The sequence below is a fragment of the Patiria miniata genome, unplaced genomic scaffold, assembly GCF_015706575.1.
Source record: "Patiria miniata isolate m_02_andy unplaced genomic scaffold, ASM1570657v1 HiC_scaffold_17, whole genome shotgun sequence".
In the NCBI taxonomy this organism is placed as follows: Eukaryota; Metazoa; Echinodermata; class Asteroidea; order Valvatida; family Asterinidae; genus Patiria; species Patiria miniata.
The window spans coordinates 13,757,666-13,775,460 of NW_024037055.1; the positions used below are offsets into that span (position 1 = coordinate 13,757,666).

General features: G+C 40.0%; 1 protein-coding gene across 1 annotated transcript in view; it reads right to left on the reverse strand.

Moving 5' to 3' along the window:
- Positions 1 to 1,305: 1,305 nt before the first annotated feature.
- Positions 1,306 to 17,795, reverse strand: part of LOC119724048 — a 53,735-nt gene continuing 37,245 nt past the window's right edge. The window contains exons 40-53 of the mRNA XM_038194970.1: positions 16,979 to 17,129; positions 16,305 to 16,432; positions 15,393 to 15,532; positions 14,923 to 15,064; positions 13,118 to 13,324; positions 11,834 to 12,037; positions 9,809 to 9,964; positions 9,023 to 9,447; positions 8,696 to 8,840; positions 8,294 to 8,515; positions 7,495 to 7,587; positions 4,312 to 4,643; positions 3,076 to 3,277; positions 1,306 to 2,685 (exon numbers count right to left, since the gene is read on the reverse strand). Coding sequence (XP_038050898.1) covers positions 2,417 to 2,685; positions 3,076 to 3,277; positions 4,312 to 4,643; positions 7,495 to 7,587; positions 8,294 to 8,515; positions 8,696 to 8,840; positions 9,023 to 9,447; positions 9,809 to 9,964; positions 11,834 to 12,037; positions 13,118 to 13,324; positions 14,923 to 15,064; positions 15,393 to 15,532; positions 16,305 to 16,432; positions 16,979 to 17,129 — 2,816 coding nt within the window. The 3' untranslated portion in view covers positions 1,306 to 2,416. The remainder of the gene's footprint in view (positions 2,686 to 3,075; positions 3,278 to 4,311; positions 4,644 to 7,494; positions 7,588 to 8,293; positions 8,516 to 8,695; positions 8,841 to 9,022; positions 9,448 to 9,808; positions 9,965 to 11,833; positions 12,038 to 13,117; positions 13,325 to 14,922; positions 15,065 to 15,392; positions 15,533 to 16,304; positions 16,433 to 16,978; positions 17,130 to 17,795) is intronic.

Genomic DNA, 17,795 nt, shown 5'->3' on the forward strand with positions numbered 1-17,795 from the left:
CCCTGCCGCGGCAACCCTGCTAAAAAAAAAAGGGGGGGGGGAGAAAAGACAAAAACAATTCTTAATTATTTTGCAAATAGTTGTTGAATAGCTTATTTTTATATTTACGCTTAAAGAGCGAAATACTGGAGATATTTTTGAAAGAAAAGTCGACCGAGCTCCACAGTTTGGGACCCTCATGCTTCACAGTTATTTTAAAGATTGTAGTACGAGCGTAAGGCCAATGAAATTCATGACACTCTATTGTGAAATAATGGTGGATATATCGTAATTATTTCTAAACCATCGAACAAACGGATTTGAATAAACGGTTAGTGTTAAGTTGATGCATGAAGGAGCCCAGCTGGAGAGAGTAAAAATCACTAACTTTTAGAATACTGCAATTATAGAAGAGTGGATTAGTATGTTCATAAAAGTCAACATTATTAATGATACGTAACATTTGAGGATCCTATTAATGAGACCAGTACCACTATTGCCCCATGCAAATAAGGTCAAATAAGGGTGTTATACAACATTAATAAAACATCCTTGGGAAAAGTACATTTAAGCTTAGATATAAAACCCATGTTTTTGAAAATTACAGTAGAAATGTGATTAATGTGTTTGTTCCAAGAAAGACTGTCGTCAATTTACAAACCCAAGAATTTCAAACAATCGGTTTTTATAATGTTAGTATTATCAATACAGATTGGAAATGGCTGACAGTACTCTATTACTAAACAACATATAATATTTTTTAATATTAAGAGACAACTTATTTGCTTTGATCCAAGCAGATGCTTTTTCATCTCACAATTAATCGTATCAATGTTCTGGTTCACTCGCTGATGTCTTCACACACTTAAAGCTATAGTCCATCATTTGCAGCCATCCGAAAAAGTAACTGGCGTATTATTGTTGAAAAACATACTTGGTTGAAAGATAGTAAGTGGACTAAACTCCCTGTAAAATTAATCTTTCTTGCAAGCTATCATTTTGAAGTAATCAACGAAAGAAGGCCTTTCCAACAGTGCGTCTTAAGACGCACTGTAGGAAAATTTTAATTAGTTTCGTTTTGTTATTCGGCGCAGCGCGCGCGCGGTTGCTATAATTCGTCGGATCAGTGCGCAACATCGCGTATAGCTGCAATTCAAAACATGATTCAGCAACTTTTGATTTGAAATTGAGATCCTAGAATGCTGTTTTTCTCGGAATATACAGCTGAAGCTGAGCTAAAACTTCATCAGGTTAGTTGTTCAATATCCTTCATTAGATTTTGAACACTTTTGTTGCTTCAAACGAACAAAATGCACTAATTACAAATGATGGACTATATCTTAAGATGTGCACGTGGAACAGAATACGTGGCGCACTTCGGTACTCTATAGCTATAGATTTACGCAACTAAAGCGTGATATAGCTTGCAAGTGCGATACACTTGCGATCGCCGCGCTGCATACACAAAGTAGACTGTAGTGAAGCTTATCACAGTATAGAGCTCGCAGCAGCGAGGCGAGGTACCGGTACCGCACAATTAATGTGTACACTAGTATTCTCGTTCACATCGTTTTTCAATCTTTCCAACAATAACTGGCTGCAGCTGTATAGCATTACGGTTAAACGAAGTCACTTAAGATAGTGTCTGATACAAAGTCTATGCAGAGCCGCGTGTTGAACAAGCAGCACCCTCTGTAAACTTTAAACCTTTTTTTGCATCGCGTGCAAGGCAACATTAATTCACTAAGCAAAATGTCGCGATTTCTACCAAATGTCAGTAACCCAAATGTGGGTTATTTTGATTTATTAATTCACTAATTACTACATTGTCAAATTCATGATTGGTGCGCCGAATAGAACTTAGTCTTAAAAAAATGAATAAAAGTAGTAAAACTTTAAACGGGCTAGTAAAACTTTGAACCGGCTAGTAAAATCTGCAGTTAGCTAGCAAAAAAAGTTAGCGCAAGGTCGGTCTGTATTTATTGGACGCTGACAAATTTTAGACAATTTCTTTCGCAAAGGTTAGAGAAAAGTTGAATTCGGGAATTGGAGGCTTTAGGATTAAATTATGACAATTTGTGAAAAGTCTTAGGTGCCTCACTGGATTGATTTGCCTGGCTGCAATTGTCTGGCTGACATATTCCGTCTCTGTATCAGGATCCCAGAATATGTTTCTTACCAGGCTGTGAATGTCAAAGGTCCTGTGAACACAATACTGTGACAGAAAAACAATGTTGAATAATAAATTTACCTCAGATTTATCACTGGAAAAGCAGCAGCAAACTACGAGAAGCAGACTAACATGTGTACTTTTAAATTTGATTAATGATTCAAATGAATTTTCCACTTCGCATGTATATTACTTTGCTTTTCAACCACTATAGGACTACAATATAACAAAGTTAAGCACCAATTCCATCTTGACGTTGTAAAACTTTTACACACTAATGATCTTATTGACTGTCCTTGACAAGCCAGCCGCGCTGATGGCCTTCAGCGTCAAGTGGTAGTCGGTGTAGGGAGCCAGCGGTGAGACACGCATATCAGTCTCCATGGTCTCCACCCACTGCATGGTATCACTACCTCCTGGGATGGTACCCAGAGATACCTCATAGACCAAGGAGGAGGAAGGGGAGGAGAACAAGCCATCCCAGGAAAGATCAACCGTCCCTTCACCACGCCAAAAATATTTGATCAGGCTTGAGGCTGTTTCATCAATCAAGAAATGTCAAGAAGCATCAATCAGTTTAGGAGACACACAGCAAATCAAAAGGTAAGTAGTGGTCACGTGGGGTGGATGGATGGATAAGTTAACCATGAAGGGATGAGCATATATAGTAATGGGAATAATGGTACCCCAAAAGTCGAACCAAGTTCGTAACTAGCAGGGGTAGCAATGAGGTATAAAGTTAGGAGCATAAAGTCCTTATGACTGCATGGGTGGTTTCAAATTGGGTGGAGGACAAGTCTGGTTGGTTGTGTTTTTTGTCTTTTTAGCCCCCTTTTTCCCCCATGAAAGATACTATATAGACGTATATTCTAATCAAATTTTAGAAAGTTAAGCAAGTAAACAATCAACACTGCTGAGATACATACCTCCTACGATAGGCTGTGCAGACTCAACGGTGAAGTTGCTTGTGATAGCCTGGCTGGTCAAACCAGCATGATTGATGGCTCTGACTGATAGGCTATATGTCACATCATCAACTAGGCTAAGACCTGACCAATCAAGGTGGGTCTCTGATGTGGATCCACAAGGTCTCCAGGAAGTGAATGCGTTGGGTCCACTAAGATAGCACTGGGAAGAAGAACAATTCCATAAGTAAAGAGAATATCAATTTCAGCTTCTCATCTATTGGAGTCAGTTTCCATCCTACCTTAATTACTGCAATGTCTACGACACCAACACACCATGAGAATCCCTCGCACAATCACAGCTGTTTGCTTAGAAAAAGTCACAATTTGAGTTGAGATAAATTAATGATATTGCAACTCTACATACAGGTGACTAAAGGTCTGAGGGGCAATTTCACCGTCACTCACGTTACAATTGTATGTCATGAGGCTACTTTGACCTCTCACTGCTTCAAAGGTATTTGATCAAGCTAAATCAAACCAGCCATACAACAACCTTGGGGTAAGGGGTACTCAAAAATGGAAAGAAAAATTCAATCCGTTCATTCATTTTTTGAAAACGTGTGTTTTGTTGGTCGTCACTCTCTTACAAAAAAGGACATGGAAAATTGTCCTGCAATGTTGTTGTTACAGTCTCCTCGAACTGTAATCTGCAACACAGAAGTAACATTATTTTGTCTTTCATTCTACCCATAGCTAGATAAAAAAAAAAAAATTGAATCAAATAAGTCTGTTTTTTAGATGCTAGGGACATTAGATTACGGGGAGGTACCATCACTCACGTTACGTCACACACGTTACTTCCTCTTCATGGTTTCTAACACATCATAAAATCTGAGTTTGATGAACTGCAACATTATGAAACTCTTTGCTTATAATACATGAACCTTTCTCTCTGCCTTAAACACAAAAACTCTCAATAAAAGTTACATTTTGCATGTTAAAACAAGGTACACAAATTCTACAAAAAAATCAATGATTTTAGAAAAAAAAACCAAAATCACAAATCACACTTAACTACATTCCATCTCATTGGCACACCACTCAAATGAAAGATCTTGTTGTCCCCTTTAATTTGACACCGCATTTGATGTTGTGATGCTTGTAGTTTGGAAAATTTCATACAGTTTCCACTTTCCAGCTGTGCTGTGCATTAACCATGCTGACAGGTGTTATTTGCAAAACTGATGCACTAACCTCATAGGACTGAATTCCAAATGGATCCATGAATCCATCCCAAGATCCCTGGAGAGCATCCCTCTGTGACTGGTACCCATCACGTGTTTCATGCTGAGTCTCTGACAGTGTTTTGACATTGACTACAGCTCCCGCTGAGCTTGGGGGCACCGTTACTATGGTAACACCATCTGATGCTTTCCATGACGACTTCTCAGCGTGATTGTAGCATGTGACGGAGACGTACAGTCGCTGGCCTTCAACCATAGCATGGGTCAGGCTGGTGGTGACAGTGGAGGTGTCGTTAGGAGACGGTGAGCTTGGTAGGACGTCATCAAGTCCAGGCTCTGATCCTGGGAGAAAATAAAAAGCAGGAAATATTTGTTGATAAAAACCTGATAGAAACACTGCTTCGGTCTTTGTACACGCGCGAGATACGACAGTGCATTGTGTTCAAATTTTATTCAGGTATTGTGAATAAAAACCCATTAAAACCAGGATTTTAGCTAAATCACAGGTGCGTACTTTTATTCGGCGTCATCTCCGAACGCTTTAAAACATGCCTTATTTATACTTGTATTCTAAATTAGTATTCATGAATATTTTAGCCTGAAATGAAACACATGAGATAGGCCTACATGTAGATGGATGTACGAATACAGAATATGGAATACTCTTTTTATGAGCATTGCTGTTTAAACAAACAATGTAAAGAAATAAATGTACGTATAAAATGCACTGTAAATTCATCAATATAACATAACTAAGGATGCGTACACGTGTACTGTGGAGATGAATAATTTTTCATGGCACTGATGAATATTTAATATTTCTTCATTGAAACATTTAATGAGATTCCTTCATATGTATAGTAATTTTATTACAGCTACTACTTGTGGTTCTGGTGGTTCTGAAGATCACAAATAGAGAAGCCTTCTCGAGTAGACCAGTGTATTCTCCTATATATCCAGCATCCATAACATTTGGGTACGTGTATAGAATAATATATTGCTTGAAATGTGCCCAAGAAATTGGAGACTTGGAGATCAATGTTTGGTGCAAATTATTGCATAACAAGTGCTTATGGAGATTATTTCTCCTTGATTAAATTTGTATGCCTTTACTATTTTTATGCCTCTCTTAAGAAATGCAAATTCGCAGCAGAAACATTTATATAGAACAAATTAATGGCAATTTCTCATTATGACGAGAGATAACCAATGATAAGGAGTAATGGTTAATTATAATAATTGAATAATTGATTAATTGGATTCATAGTCATTGCATATTTGTAATGAAATAAAATTAATTTCTTTTCTTCTGTTTTCTGTTATTAAAAACTGCTGAAGAATGACTGTTTTTTGTTTTTTTCATGTAATAAATAAATTTTGATCAAGTAATTGGAGTTATATCCCAGGGTCACTTTGGAATTTTCTGTGTAACCTTCCCAGCTCGGTTACAATTGGCTCCCAATTCATTCAGATATTGTCATTTTCATCACAAAAGTCCCACGAATTGCACTACAGTTTCAGGACGGATAGCCACGACTGTCCTACGGTTTCTTTACGAATACACCACAGTTCAAGAATATGGACGGATTGTTGAAGAATATCGACGGTAGGCATATTCTTAAGAAAAATTATGTTAACGCCACGGTTGTCTGCAATTGGGCCACAGATGACCAAGGTTCTCCTACGAACAGTCAAGTATACAACCTTAGCAGAACCCTAGCGCATCCGGGCATATCCGTTTACGGTAGGACATTTTGTAGCGAATTCGTAGAGATTTGCAACACGAATGAGCTACGAATCTCCAAGAATATGTACGAATAGCTACGAATTACACAATTTTCATGACGTTTCATCATCACAGAAGTTGTGAACAGTTTAAAACTTCCGTAGCCCCTGCACGACGAACCAAGGAAGATGACGGATAACCACGGATGTACTTATAAGCATGCATGAATATGGTACTCCCACGGTTTATCACTAATTTCAAACCGTGGAGATCCGTAGCTCCAAAACATAAATGTGTTAATAAGTGAAGCTTTACTGAAACCCTAGTCACACTAGAGGCGGAATGAGCCAAAATGCCGTCGAAATGAAAATTCTTTGTATATTCCTGGATGTTCGAAGTGCATTCTAAAACTTCTGACTGCATTCTGAGTGCATTCCAAATATTTTGGCCCATTGTTGTGGCCGGCCTGATTGTTTTGCTCATGCTCAAAATTTTCGAGGTGCATTCGATGTGGAGAAATATCGAACGGCATTCGAAGTGTATTCTAACTGTACTCTGACTGCATTCTAAATATTCTTACGGCATTCAACAGCATTCGAAACATTCTGATCGCATTCGAAGGAGAATCGAAAGGCCAAGCCACTTCAAATCCAGCCAGAATGTCCCGAATGCGCCTCGAATGAGCCGGAATGCATCTCGAATGCATCTCGATTGCTGCCGAAATCTATTTCGATATTAAAAGAATTAAGCTGGAATGCACTTCGAATGCCGTCAGAATCTTTCGATTGCCGCTCGAATGTGGCTCGAATGCAGTCGGAACGTCCCAATTGGCCCTCAAATGAGTCCGGACGTAATTCAGAACAACGCCGAATCGCATAAAAACGCGGCCAGCTGCCGCTGGAACGTCAGTCTGCATGGTTGGGCTGAGACTGATGAAAATGCTAGATTCGGCAGCATTTTATACCCTATCGGGGATCATTCGAAGTACATTATAAATATTCAAGCTGCATTCTGTTTGAATTCTTGGACGTTCCAACCATATTCAGTGGCCATTCCGAGAGCGTTCTGACTGCATTCGAGGTGAATTCGTACAGCATTCCAGGCATACACCTTCCAACCAGACTTCGAGCGGTATTCGGGCAGCAATCGAAGTGCATTCTAAATATTTTGACTGCATTCTAACAGCATTCTAAATATTCCTACTGTGTTCCAACTACATTCGAGCTGCACTCGAGAGCTAATACACCTGGAATGTGCAAGTATCATTCGAGGCGGGTTCGAAGCGCATTCTAAGTATTCGAACGGCATTCTTACAAAGCTAGGTCAATTTTAAATTCCCTCCCGAATGTGGCACGAATTTTGAAAATTCTTCATTCCGGCTGGTTCTGCTTGATTCCTGCTGATTCCGAATAAGTGTGACGGGAAGAATGACCCACGTACGTAGACCTCAACTGAGAGATAACTTACCAACTGCCCATTCACAGTGGTCAATTCCACTCTCAGGATCAGACGCCGACCAACTGAAGGTCAGAGAATCATCGTCCGCACTGAAGTCAACATCTGTCAGGGGAGAAATGGAATTCTTAATGAGATGTTCTTGCCAGGAGACTGTGGATTCGTGCATGAACATTAATAGCTTGTGACCCCCTGATCGACACGTGCTAATGGGAGAGAAACATGTGCGAGTTTATGCTGTGCATCGGGTCGGGTTGACCAGGCCATTCATCGTGAGTTCCGAACCAAACTCTTAAATTTCTCCCAGAGTAGTGTACAAGATGCAGCAAGACTTTTGTGCAACTCCATATATCACTGGTCAGCTCTTTTGTGATGTGAGTTTGCGTGGGACTGAAAATGGACCATAATTACCTGCAGAAGCAGCGCATGGGCACTGGTTTTCCCCACTTTGCGGGGGGAGATTTTACGAATTTTCCTAGACGTTGTTCCTGGCGGGTTCCTGGGTGATATGGGTTGGTCGTGACAATGCCCTCTCGCGGCTGTGGGTAATCGTGGTGGTGGGTTATCGCATATCAAACCAGTACGTCTATCCCCTAGACTAAGTGTTATTCTGCAAGAGCTCAACCCTTTATGTCTTCAAATGAGAACCTGACCTACTGCAGCAATGCATTCAGAACCCATTCCTAACTTTTTGAGAGTTAACTTGTACCTGAAGTCTATAAACTTTTTTCTGTGCTCTAATATGACATTTTCTGCTGTAAAGTGCATGTTTTATGTCAGTCTAGAAGACAAAGTGTTGGAATTTACACACCTTGCGCATCCCCACCGTCAGAGACAAAATAAATCAGTGGTGGCGTACGGTCAATCAGTATGGGGTCAGAAGTTGCTATGGTGACGAGGTCGGCTGCATTTCTCGCCATCACAGTGATGTAGACATAGGAGCCATGCGCCATGTTGAGGTCTGTGTTGATAGCGTCTGTCTGTGTACCTACTGACGTGAAGCTTTGAAGCTGGGTGCCACCTCTCGTGGTTCCTAACAAAATTGTAGTGTTAAAATTTCTTTATGAAAAAATGTCAATTTGCCATGCTTCCTTTTGTGATTCTAAGTGTAATGAGCTAGATTACATCTTACATTGGAACTATTATGGCATACTGTTGTGAGGAGAAACAATGAGCTTAAATGGTTGACAAGAGAGTATAAGATTCCACGTACCTATAGCCCAGCTGTAGTCCACTATTGGACTCTCAGGGTCAATGAAATGCCACTTGGCCTGGATTGACGACCAGCTGTGAATGAACTGAGTATGGACTTCTACGGACCCATCACCGGTACTCGGTCCAGTGGTTATCTCCCTCACCTGTAAAAGGAAAAATAATGATTATCAAACGTTTGGTTATCGAATATTTACCATGAAATGTGAAAGCTGATATTAATTACAGGAGGTGGCACAGGTAAACGGTGTCTTAAATAATATTTTGAGAGAAACGATTTTAAAAGGGTTGATAATCAAAAAGGGTAGATGGATAGGGATTTTCTCACCTGAATGTTATCCAACAGGATTCCATTTGATTCTCCCACTGAAGAGATTTTTAATGTTGTGACTTCGTCGTTGGCTGTGAAGTAAAATCTGTGCTGATGCCATTGGATGGACATCAGGCTCTGGTCCGAGTGACCATGTGCCGGGCGGTCATACAACCTGAAGACACGATCCAATTTCGCAACCTCGATGCGACCTTCTTGATTCAGCAAAGGGTTGTGGGATGACACGATGTGACTCGCGAAAAGTACAACCTGGTAGTGGCTGCCCAGTGTTGTGTTGAAGGTTTGGGAGATAGAGCCATGAAGAGACAAGAAAGAACGTCCATCTTGAGCAATCTTCTTGCCAGATGTGATGACAGAAACCTGGCTAACAGATCCAACATCCCATTCAGGCAGCTGAGTATCCTCAACAGTATCCATACCTTATGTGGTGGGTAGCATGTTAGTCACAAAATTAGTGGCAGCAGTGGGATTGCTATCTGAGACATTATCATAGATGAAATCTGTCGTAGATTCTGTTGATGTTGACTCTGTTCCTTCACTTTTTGATTCAGTTTCACCTTGGGTTGTTGTGACTTTGTCTGCTGATTTCAGCATTAAATGCTGAATTATCTACAGACGAGACCACAACAACCCAAGGTGATTTTGGAAACTGAATACCCGGAAGGTTAAGGATATGTATTAAAAGTGAAACATCTTTCGAACACCACAAAATTGGAATAAATATTTTATAAGCAATAACTAAGTGTCACCAAATTCTTAATTTTAATATGAAAACTGTTATACCTTCAAACGATGGATTCTGGATCAAGTTCTCCCCTAGATGGATGTGTTCTAGCGGCTCAGGGGGTGTAGTGTCCACTACAAACCCGTCTGACGAAACTAATTCAGACTGTTGTCCGGCAGCGTCGATAGCTGAGATCTTGGAGTAATACCGGATGCCTGATCAGGGACAAATAAAGGAGAAACATGCAGTGTATGCATTGGTGAATCCACCATGATGTAAGGGTTGAAAAGAAAAGTCAATCATGAAGAAAACTCAAGTCCAGTCGTCTCCAAAGCCATCTAGGGATGCTATATCGGTTCCGTTTAAACTTGGTCGACAGAGACTGGCATTCTTTCCCCAGTGTAGCTACATGTACATCCAGCACTAGAGGACATAGGTCTACTCCTGCAGGACATAGGTCTACTCCTCATCATTCTTCCGTCAATCTTCAGAGACTGGAATTCCTTGACGATGGACCCAGTCAGCCTACCCTCCCTCGATGCATTCAAATCAGCATTAAGGGATGTTATTTATTAGTTTCAAGTTTTCTCCTTACCCTTCGAGCAGCTTGCCCAAAAAATCTACGCAGTGGAACCACCATGACAATGTTATTACATACATGTTTCTGGGTCAATAACCCTGGCATGCCTGTACACGCACAAGATATAGGTCATTCACATGTCCAGGGATTGTTTACAACCTGTCTGGGCTCTTGGTGGCACGCAGGGTTGACACAAAGGGATCAGCGGCACTTAGGGGTTGGCCACTAAGATCTCCAATTACTGCACAAAGGCATAAGCCGCCCTCTTGGCTTCTGTCTTTCAACACTTCTTACTCCGGAGTGGCTAGGGTCTGGCCAATGGGAGTCTACAGGTATGTGGTGTGTATATGACCGTATGACCATATTTGGAAAACAATGAGAATTATATCACTGTGACGCTGCACGAAGGGTTTTAAAGGGAATATACATTTGCAAACATCATCAAACAAAACTACCAAGTTATCACGAAAAGCCTTACTGGACTGTTAGTGAATGGCAGTCTATTAAGCATCCTGTAAAATTACAGCTCCTGGTGTTCTGACATTATCAAGAAAAGTGGTATTTTTGTATCAATTTCCAACTCTGGTGGGTCAACCAGCGGTGGGAAAAAAACTGTTTTTTTTCTTCAAATACTGATCCCAATCAGTCCGCATTTCACGTACAAGCCAGCTAGACTGATTACCTGACCTTACGATTCCCTGACGTCCATAAATTGATCCGTTTCATCTTAAGTCGGGTCAGTGAACCAGATCCAAGAGCATGATTGTTTTTCTTAGATTTTTTCCAGCATCTACGAACCAAGAAACCTCAAAGAAGTCAGTGTAACAATATTTGCTATGAAACACTAACCCCCCAGACCCGTCAATTTCTAAAAACTACAGAAAGGCAAATGTTGTATATTCCTCTACTGCACTCCAGCACGGTATATTGGCACAGTGTATTGGTAATATGAGTGTATGAGTGCGTTCATGGTTCTAGGAGCACGCCCACACCTGCACTCTGCTTTTCTCATCGTAGAAGGTTGCATTTTTCAGAAGTAAGGAAGTACAAGGTTCCTGAAGAGTTCGACTGGGATGTCTTTGGATTCACCTATAATCTTTTTTTTTTTATTTATTTCAAATCTATTTCAAAAAGAACCTGCTTGGGGAAGGCCTAACTTTAATATGGATGTTAAAATCCCCAATCACAATAAAACTAATTTTCGGATGACAGATATAAATGCAACGAGCGAGGCCGGAAATATTTGTCGAACAACCCACTTGCAGCGAGCGAGGCCGGAAATATCAGGGTGTGCTACCAGCAGATGATGGCCTGAACCCTCTGGCATCGAGGTTCGTGAAAAACAGTCCCGCGCTTGGGTCCGGTCAACGTCAAATTAATCCCAGCGCAAACTGGTTAAGTTGAGGAGTCAATCACTCTTAAAACCTGTTTACGGGAAATTGTTGCATGCTTTCCTCTGATTGTCAACTGACTATAACAACAATGAATTGTATTTGAACTTTACCATCTATGAGTGATACAGCTAGAGTCTTGGTGGCAGACAGGTGGATTCCAACACTTGTACAGGGCAAAATGCCATCATCTGTAGGGCTAGGGGTCTGTCCAACGCACCACTCATAATGGTCTATGTAGGATTCCAGATCCACAAAGCCATGCCAGGAGGCTGAGATGACCGTGCTGGAGTTCTGGTACTCTACATCGTGAAGATCTAGAATACAGTAAAGAGGTAGAAGTCTTCGGTTCATTACTGTCCAACCACAATGCTATGGCCACTAAAGGTGGTGACTATATTATAAGCAAGAAATAAATAAGAAAAACAAATTGAATTTGGCGGTATCTGTTGATATATCACGCTGACAAAATGTCTTTTGTTTTAGCCACTGTGACCTTGACCCTTGACCTTTCGGCCCCAAATGCAATAGGCTTCTTTGAATTACCAACAACAATCCACAAACCAAATTTGAAGTTCACATATTAAGTATTTCTCAAGTTATCGCGCTGACAAGATTTGTCCGGACACACCCACCCACACACCCACCCACATGTTTTACATAACGTTTAAGGGCAACCTATTGTGTTTCCCTTTGTCCCTGTGGTTTTACACTTTCCAATTGACTAAGCACGTAAACGTACGATCGAGGACAGTTCGAACATAAGAACCGTCGTTCGAGGAATTGAAAGGATCTTTTGTTATCTGCGGGTCTGTCCTCTATGGCAATGCCATACAAGAGCACACCCACGCACCAACACACCCACCCACGGAAGGACAAGGCGGAAACAGTATGCCCCTTCGGCTTTGCCGCGGGACATAAAAACGTTACAAATATTAAAGCGTTTTTAAGCAAAAACAACTGGCATCTTTCATTTTCACGAATATACATGTACTCGAAACTTTAAAGGCCTTTTTCTCTGTATTTTTTTTTGACTTGTCGATAAATGCGAACAGTTATTTAAACAGTCATAACTTGTCAACATAATGTCCGATTGAAGTGCAACAAACTGTATTGTAAGGACAATTTTATTCTCTTTCCTAATATTTGCAAGCCTTTGTTTCCACCTCTGCCCAGTTCTGTCTCATTTTGCCTGAACATTTTACATGTTGCTGGAGCTGTGCTAAGTTATAAGAAGGGAGAAAGTAAGACCTTGGCAAAGAGTAGCAGATGGGGGAACGCGTACAAGAATTGAGAAGCACACAACCAATGATGCTTGAAGTAATGAACTGGACGAATTACACGCACTACTATATTCTCTATCAATGCCAATTGGGTAAGACTAAGAGGCTTCATACCTATCCCATCAAAGACCAGGCCTGGATCTGGCCTCCTGGTATCCACCACGAAGCCATCACTGCTTCTGAGCGTGTGCAGACCAGCTTTGTTGAATGCTCGTACATTGCTGTAGTATCGCAGGCCACTCTGTAAGTTCAGGCTGGTCAACTGTGTGGACGAAACACTGACTGGGAAGGTGAGGTCAGCAAATTGACGAATATCTTCACCTACGGAGGATTGAAAGATAAAGGTTTGTGTGTTGACGCATGATTCATACAGGTCTCAACATACATGCACGCCATTCATGTATAATACTGTAGTGTAAACTTATCAAAAACAATTGTTACAAAAACCCATAAAATAGCTCAAGTAAAAGTCACACACCATTGGTGCAATTCAAAATATTGCTCGCCATACATGTACCCTGTTTACTCCAATGCGCATGTTTTAAGGAAAAGCGCTCAATTTCAAAATTGGGCGCTTTTGCCAGCTCAAGTTTTGAGTATCGTATGTCAAAAATCTGCTTCCGTAAACAAGTTTTCATATAAACGTGTACAAAACATTGGTAAACACTTAAAACACATTGGTCTATCAAACAGCCGTTACATGTGGCTTAACATAAAACAATCGTTTAATGTGAACGCAACGATCCCCATTTGTTGTACACACGCTGTACAATGTATGTGGCATTCAATGAACGTTTTAAGGCGTAGGCGTTGTCAACTTCAAATTTCAAGGGGGCTGCAGGGCATCTTCTAGTTAATTTTTTGTAACAAAACCTGGGAAGTTTTAAACCTATTATTAAAGTACCATTTAAATAGATACAAACTCTCAGGGTTGATTTTTCAGGAATTTTCAAAGGAAAAGAGGTCTTTTCATCTAACTTTTGGTCTAATGAAGTCATCATTTTTTTCGCGCACAGGTCTTGTCTGCATTAAGATCTTGATACATATTAATTTTGAAGCGATTATCGCAAATTTCGCCGCACACATCAACTGAAAATGCGGTTTTTCTACATTTTTTTTACCTGCCGCTAAAGGGCGCGCAAACATCTCATGACGTAACCAATATTCTTTTTGGAAAGGTAAACCTAGCCAAAGACTTACGTCGTTGAAAGCAAATTCACATCTTTTCCGCTTTCAAATTTCCGCTTAAAGCACTTCCGGTTTCGACCGGAATGAAGGGTCACGTGATTTGACACGCACAAGATTAAAAGAACATCATGTATCATCATATCAATTCCCGCAAAATTCAAGTCCTGGTCTCTCACAGTAGATTTTAATATTGAATTTCAAAGATTAAATGTATTTATAATCTTTTAAGTGACGTCACGTGACTCATGATGATGTCATAATGACACACCTTCAGTGGGTTGTGCATTCATGTATTGACAATTGGAGTTCATATATGTTTTTATTTTGAAAAACAGTTCTGGAAACCAATTTGCTGAGAATAATAATAACAATAGTAAATTCTTACATTAACAATAGGTGTTGGGCTCATAGCCCAACACCTAAAACAAAAATATTGATTTCTTACAATAACAATAGATGTTGGGCTGAACTAACGAGATTAACAATGATTTCATTCACGACATTTGAAAGCTGACCGCAAGGACAATATTTGGCGAACTTCCGTCAACAATGTGATGTCATAGACGCATAGCCATTCAGACTACAGTATGCTAATGAGCGGACACTATTTGGCACAGGACAGTTTTTGGTAAGACAACGGCACAACAGACTGGTGATGTTTTTTAAGGAGGTGAAGATTTGAGAAACGAGCTTCGGATAAGAGATATGAAAAAGAGTAAACAAGAACTCACCTCCCGGATAGGTACTTAGAGAAACCTGGAAGTGGGATGTTGCATTGTCTATAAACACCCTCTCCCAGGAGATGGAGACAACATCAGGATCTGTTAAGTAATCAGTGTCTTTGTTTGCATCTGGTCTCACAAGATCTTTCACCTGAGAGCAACAAAATACAGATACATTACTGAGGGCTCATCAAGGGGAAGGGGTACCCAGATATTTCAAACCTCATGTGTTTGTTGTAGTTTCAGATACCCAATCGTCTAAAAGAGCACAAACCTTTCATTTATTGAAAGAGCACTCGTGAAAGAAGCAACATGTCAATTCCGTCTGCTTGATCAGGTGTGATTAAATGTTGACAAAAATCACAAGATTCCTAACAAGGTTTGGTCAGTATGTCTTTATAAGCAAATTGGGGAGTGAAAGGGCCAGCAATATACCGTTAACCAAAAAAGCTAAGAATGAACTTAAAATTTACACCTGCCTTTGTGCCTCTGATTGTTAATATTTTTGGCGGTGTGATATCAGGTGTAATGCCGTCTGATCTGAACACTGCGTATGTAGTTGCATCATACCAGGCCCGGACGAACACGTGATACGCTACATCTCTGTTAAGCTTTCGATCTATGAGGAGAAACACAGAATGCAAACAATCTTCAGACACGAAGAGGCTGCCCCTTGCTTTAAGGTAGGGTACAATGAAGATAATTCGTCATTTGTGCATTTTGTTTGTTTGAAGCAACAAAGTTGCTCAAAATCTAAAGATGGGTGATTAACAACCAACTCGATGAAGGTTTAGCTCTGTGATGAAAGCTGTACATTTAGAGAAAACAATATTCTAGGATCTCGATTTCAATTAAAAAAATGCAGAGTCATGTTTTGAATTGCCCCCGAAATCAGCATCCTGGACATGTTCTCATTTAGCTGATTGCAGCTACGCGATGTCACGCAATGAACCCATGGCAGCATCAACACTTGCGCGCACCCATTCCTGGATTCGCCGAATTACAAACCATGCGACTACATGCATGTACTGCTGCTGCAACGTAAATTTTCAAAAATGCATCACTTCGCAAATGGCCTTCTTTTATTGTTTTCTTTAAAATGACATTGCAGCATGCAAGAAAGAATATATATATTTCACAGGAAGTTTATTGCCATCCCCATCTTTCCAAACCAAGCAAGCTTTTCAACAATAATTTTGTCAGTTACTTATTGGATAGCAGCAAATGATCTGCTTTATTGAAGAGAAGCCAATCTGAGTAAAACATCTTTGTTATTACTGAAATTTTATATTGTTTCGACCTTTTCCCCCCTCGTAGAATGTATACACAAATGTAAGAACTAAAAGAATCAAACTTTACATGGCACAGGAATCAGTCAATCTCAATAATACCTTCGTCGAACATGATGATAGTATGATTGTCCTGTCCAACGTCAAACCACATTCTTTCTAAGGCTGGATCAAAGACACCTGTTGGCTCAAAGTCTGAAGACATATCATCACCAATACTCCACTCATACCTGTAAGAAAAGAAGAAAACAACCAAGGTGTTAGATGCACCAAGATCACATTATCAATTAGTCACATATAGTGTGTTAACAAAGAATGAAACAGACAAGATTTTGGATGTTACTGTCAAAATCTACTGATAAAGTCAATTGTTCATGCACCATTTTTAACAATTCAATGGTTTAATTATTTGACAAAAACAAATATTACATTGACTATTCAATTCATGAAAATCCGCATGTGTTTAGAAAGATCGTTATGCCTCGCAAGTCAGTTAAGAGATACTCATTGTTTTCTGCTGGTGTTAGGCATTCGTCTGGTAACAAAGTTTAACTCACCATTCAGCTTGAGATAATTAAGAGGGGGTTGAAATCCTGGTACGGGTTTGGGGAAAAACCCGAATATAAGCTCTGTACTCTGGTTTTCTGGTACAAGAGGATTCACGGAGTGAGGATTGCAAAATCGGAAAATGTGTCGATTACCGAGTTGCGGTGTCTAAGTGGTAGTAGTATTGGTATCAATTTTATAACAGCAAATATCTGTGCGATTCAACTCACCACTTGATGTCCAGTCCTTTTTGCTCAGTGACTCGCCAGAACGCCGCTGCCATGTACTGAGTGGCTGTGTCATCAATATCAATCATGGTATCGATATCATTGGGCATCAGATCCAATACATCCAGAACTTCGATCTCAGTGTTGGAATTATCTTGATAAAAATTGTAAGAAAACAATATAGGCCTACTCAAAAGCTGAATATTGGAAGACACTGCCAAATATTTGGATCACTCAACCCCATTTGAAACAGGCAAAGTGGTTATAAAAAATGCCGTTGCTATTGTTACGGCAGCCGTACCGTGATTTTTAACTGCTATCATTATTGTCTGGTTCCCTGACCTGACAATATTTAACTACAGGATCCTTGGCTCTTAGAACCAGACTCTCAACCGTAACCGAATGGTTCTCAAACTTTATTTCCTTTTTAAAAAAAATCCTCCACAGCCACGGATTACGAAGAAGAAAATGAAATATACTTCAATAAAAAGTGTGATTTGATTAAAAACCTAAAAGTAAATGAAACTAGCCCTATTAAAAAGAAAAAAAAGAAGAAAAAAATACGCCACCAAAGCAATCTGGTTGGATGGGCAGTTATAAAGGTGATAAATGCGCCGCAGCACCGTGTAATAATGGTTCTCATATTTCTCATGTACTTCATTTACCTGTCTCTAATAATAGACATAATTTCCAGGGCCTTGAGTACCTTATTGTTGGTAGATACCAAAATGTCTTCTTTTAAAGCTTCAAATGCATTTATTTTGACCAAATTTAGTGAAAACCATCGATTTGAAGGATATTAAAACATATTTCAATTACA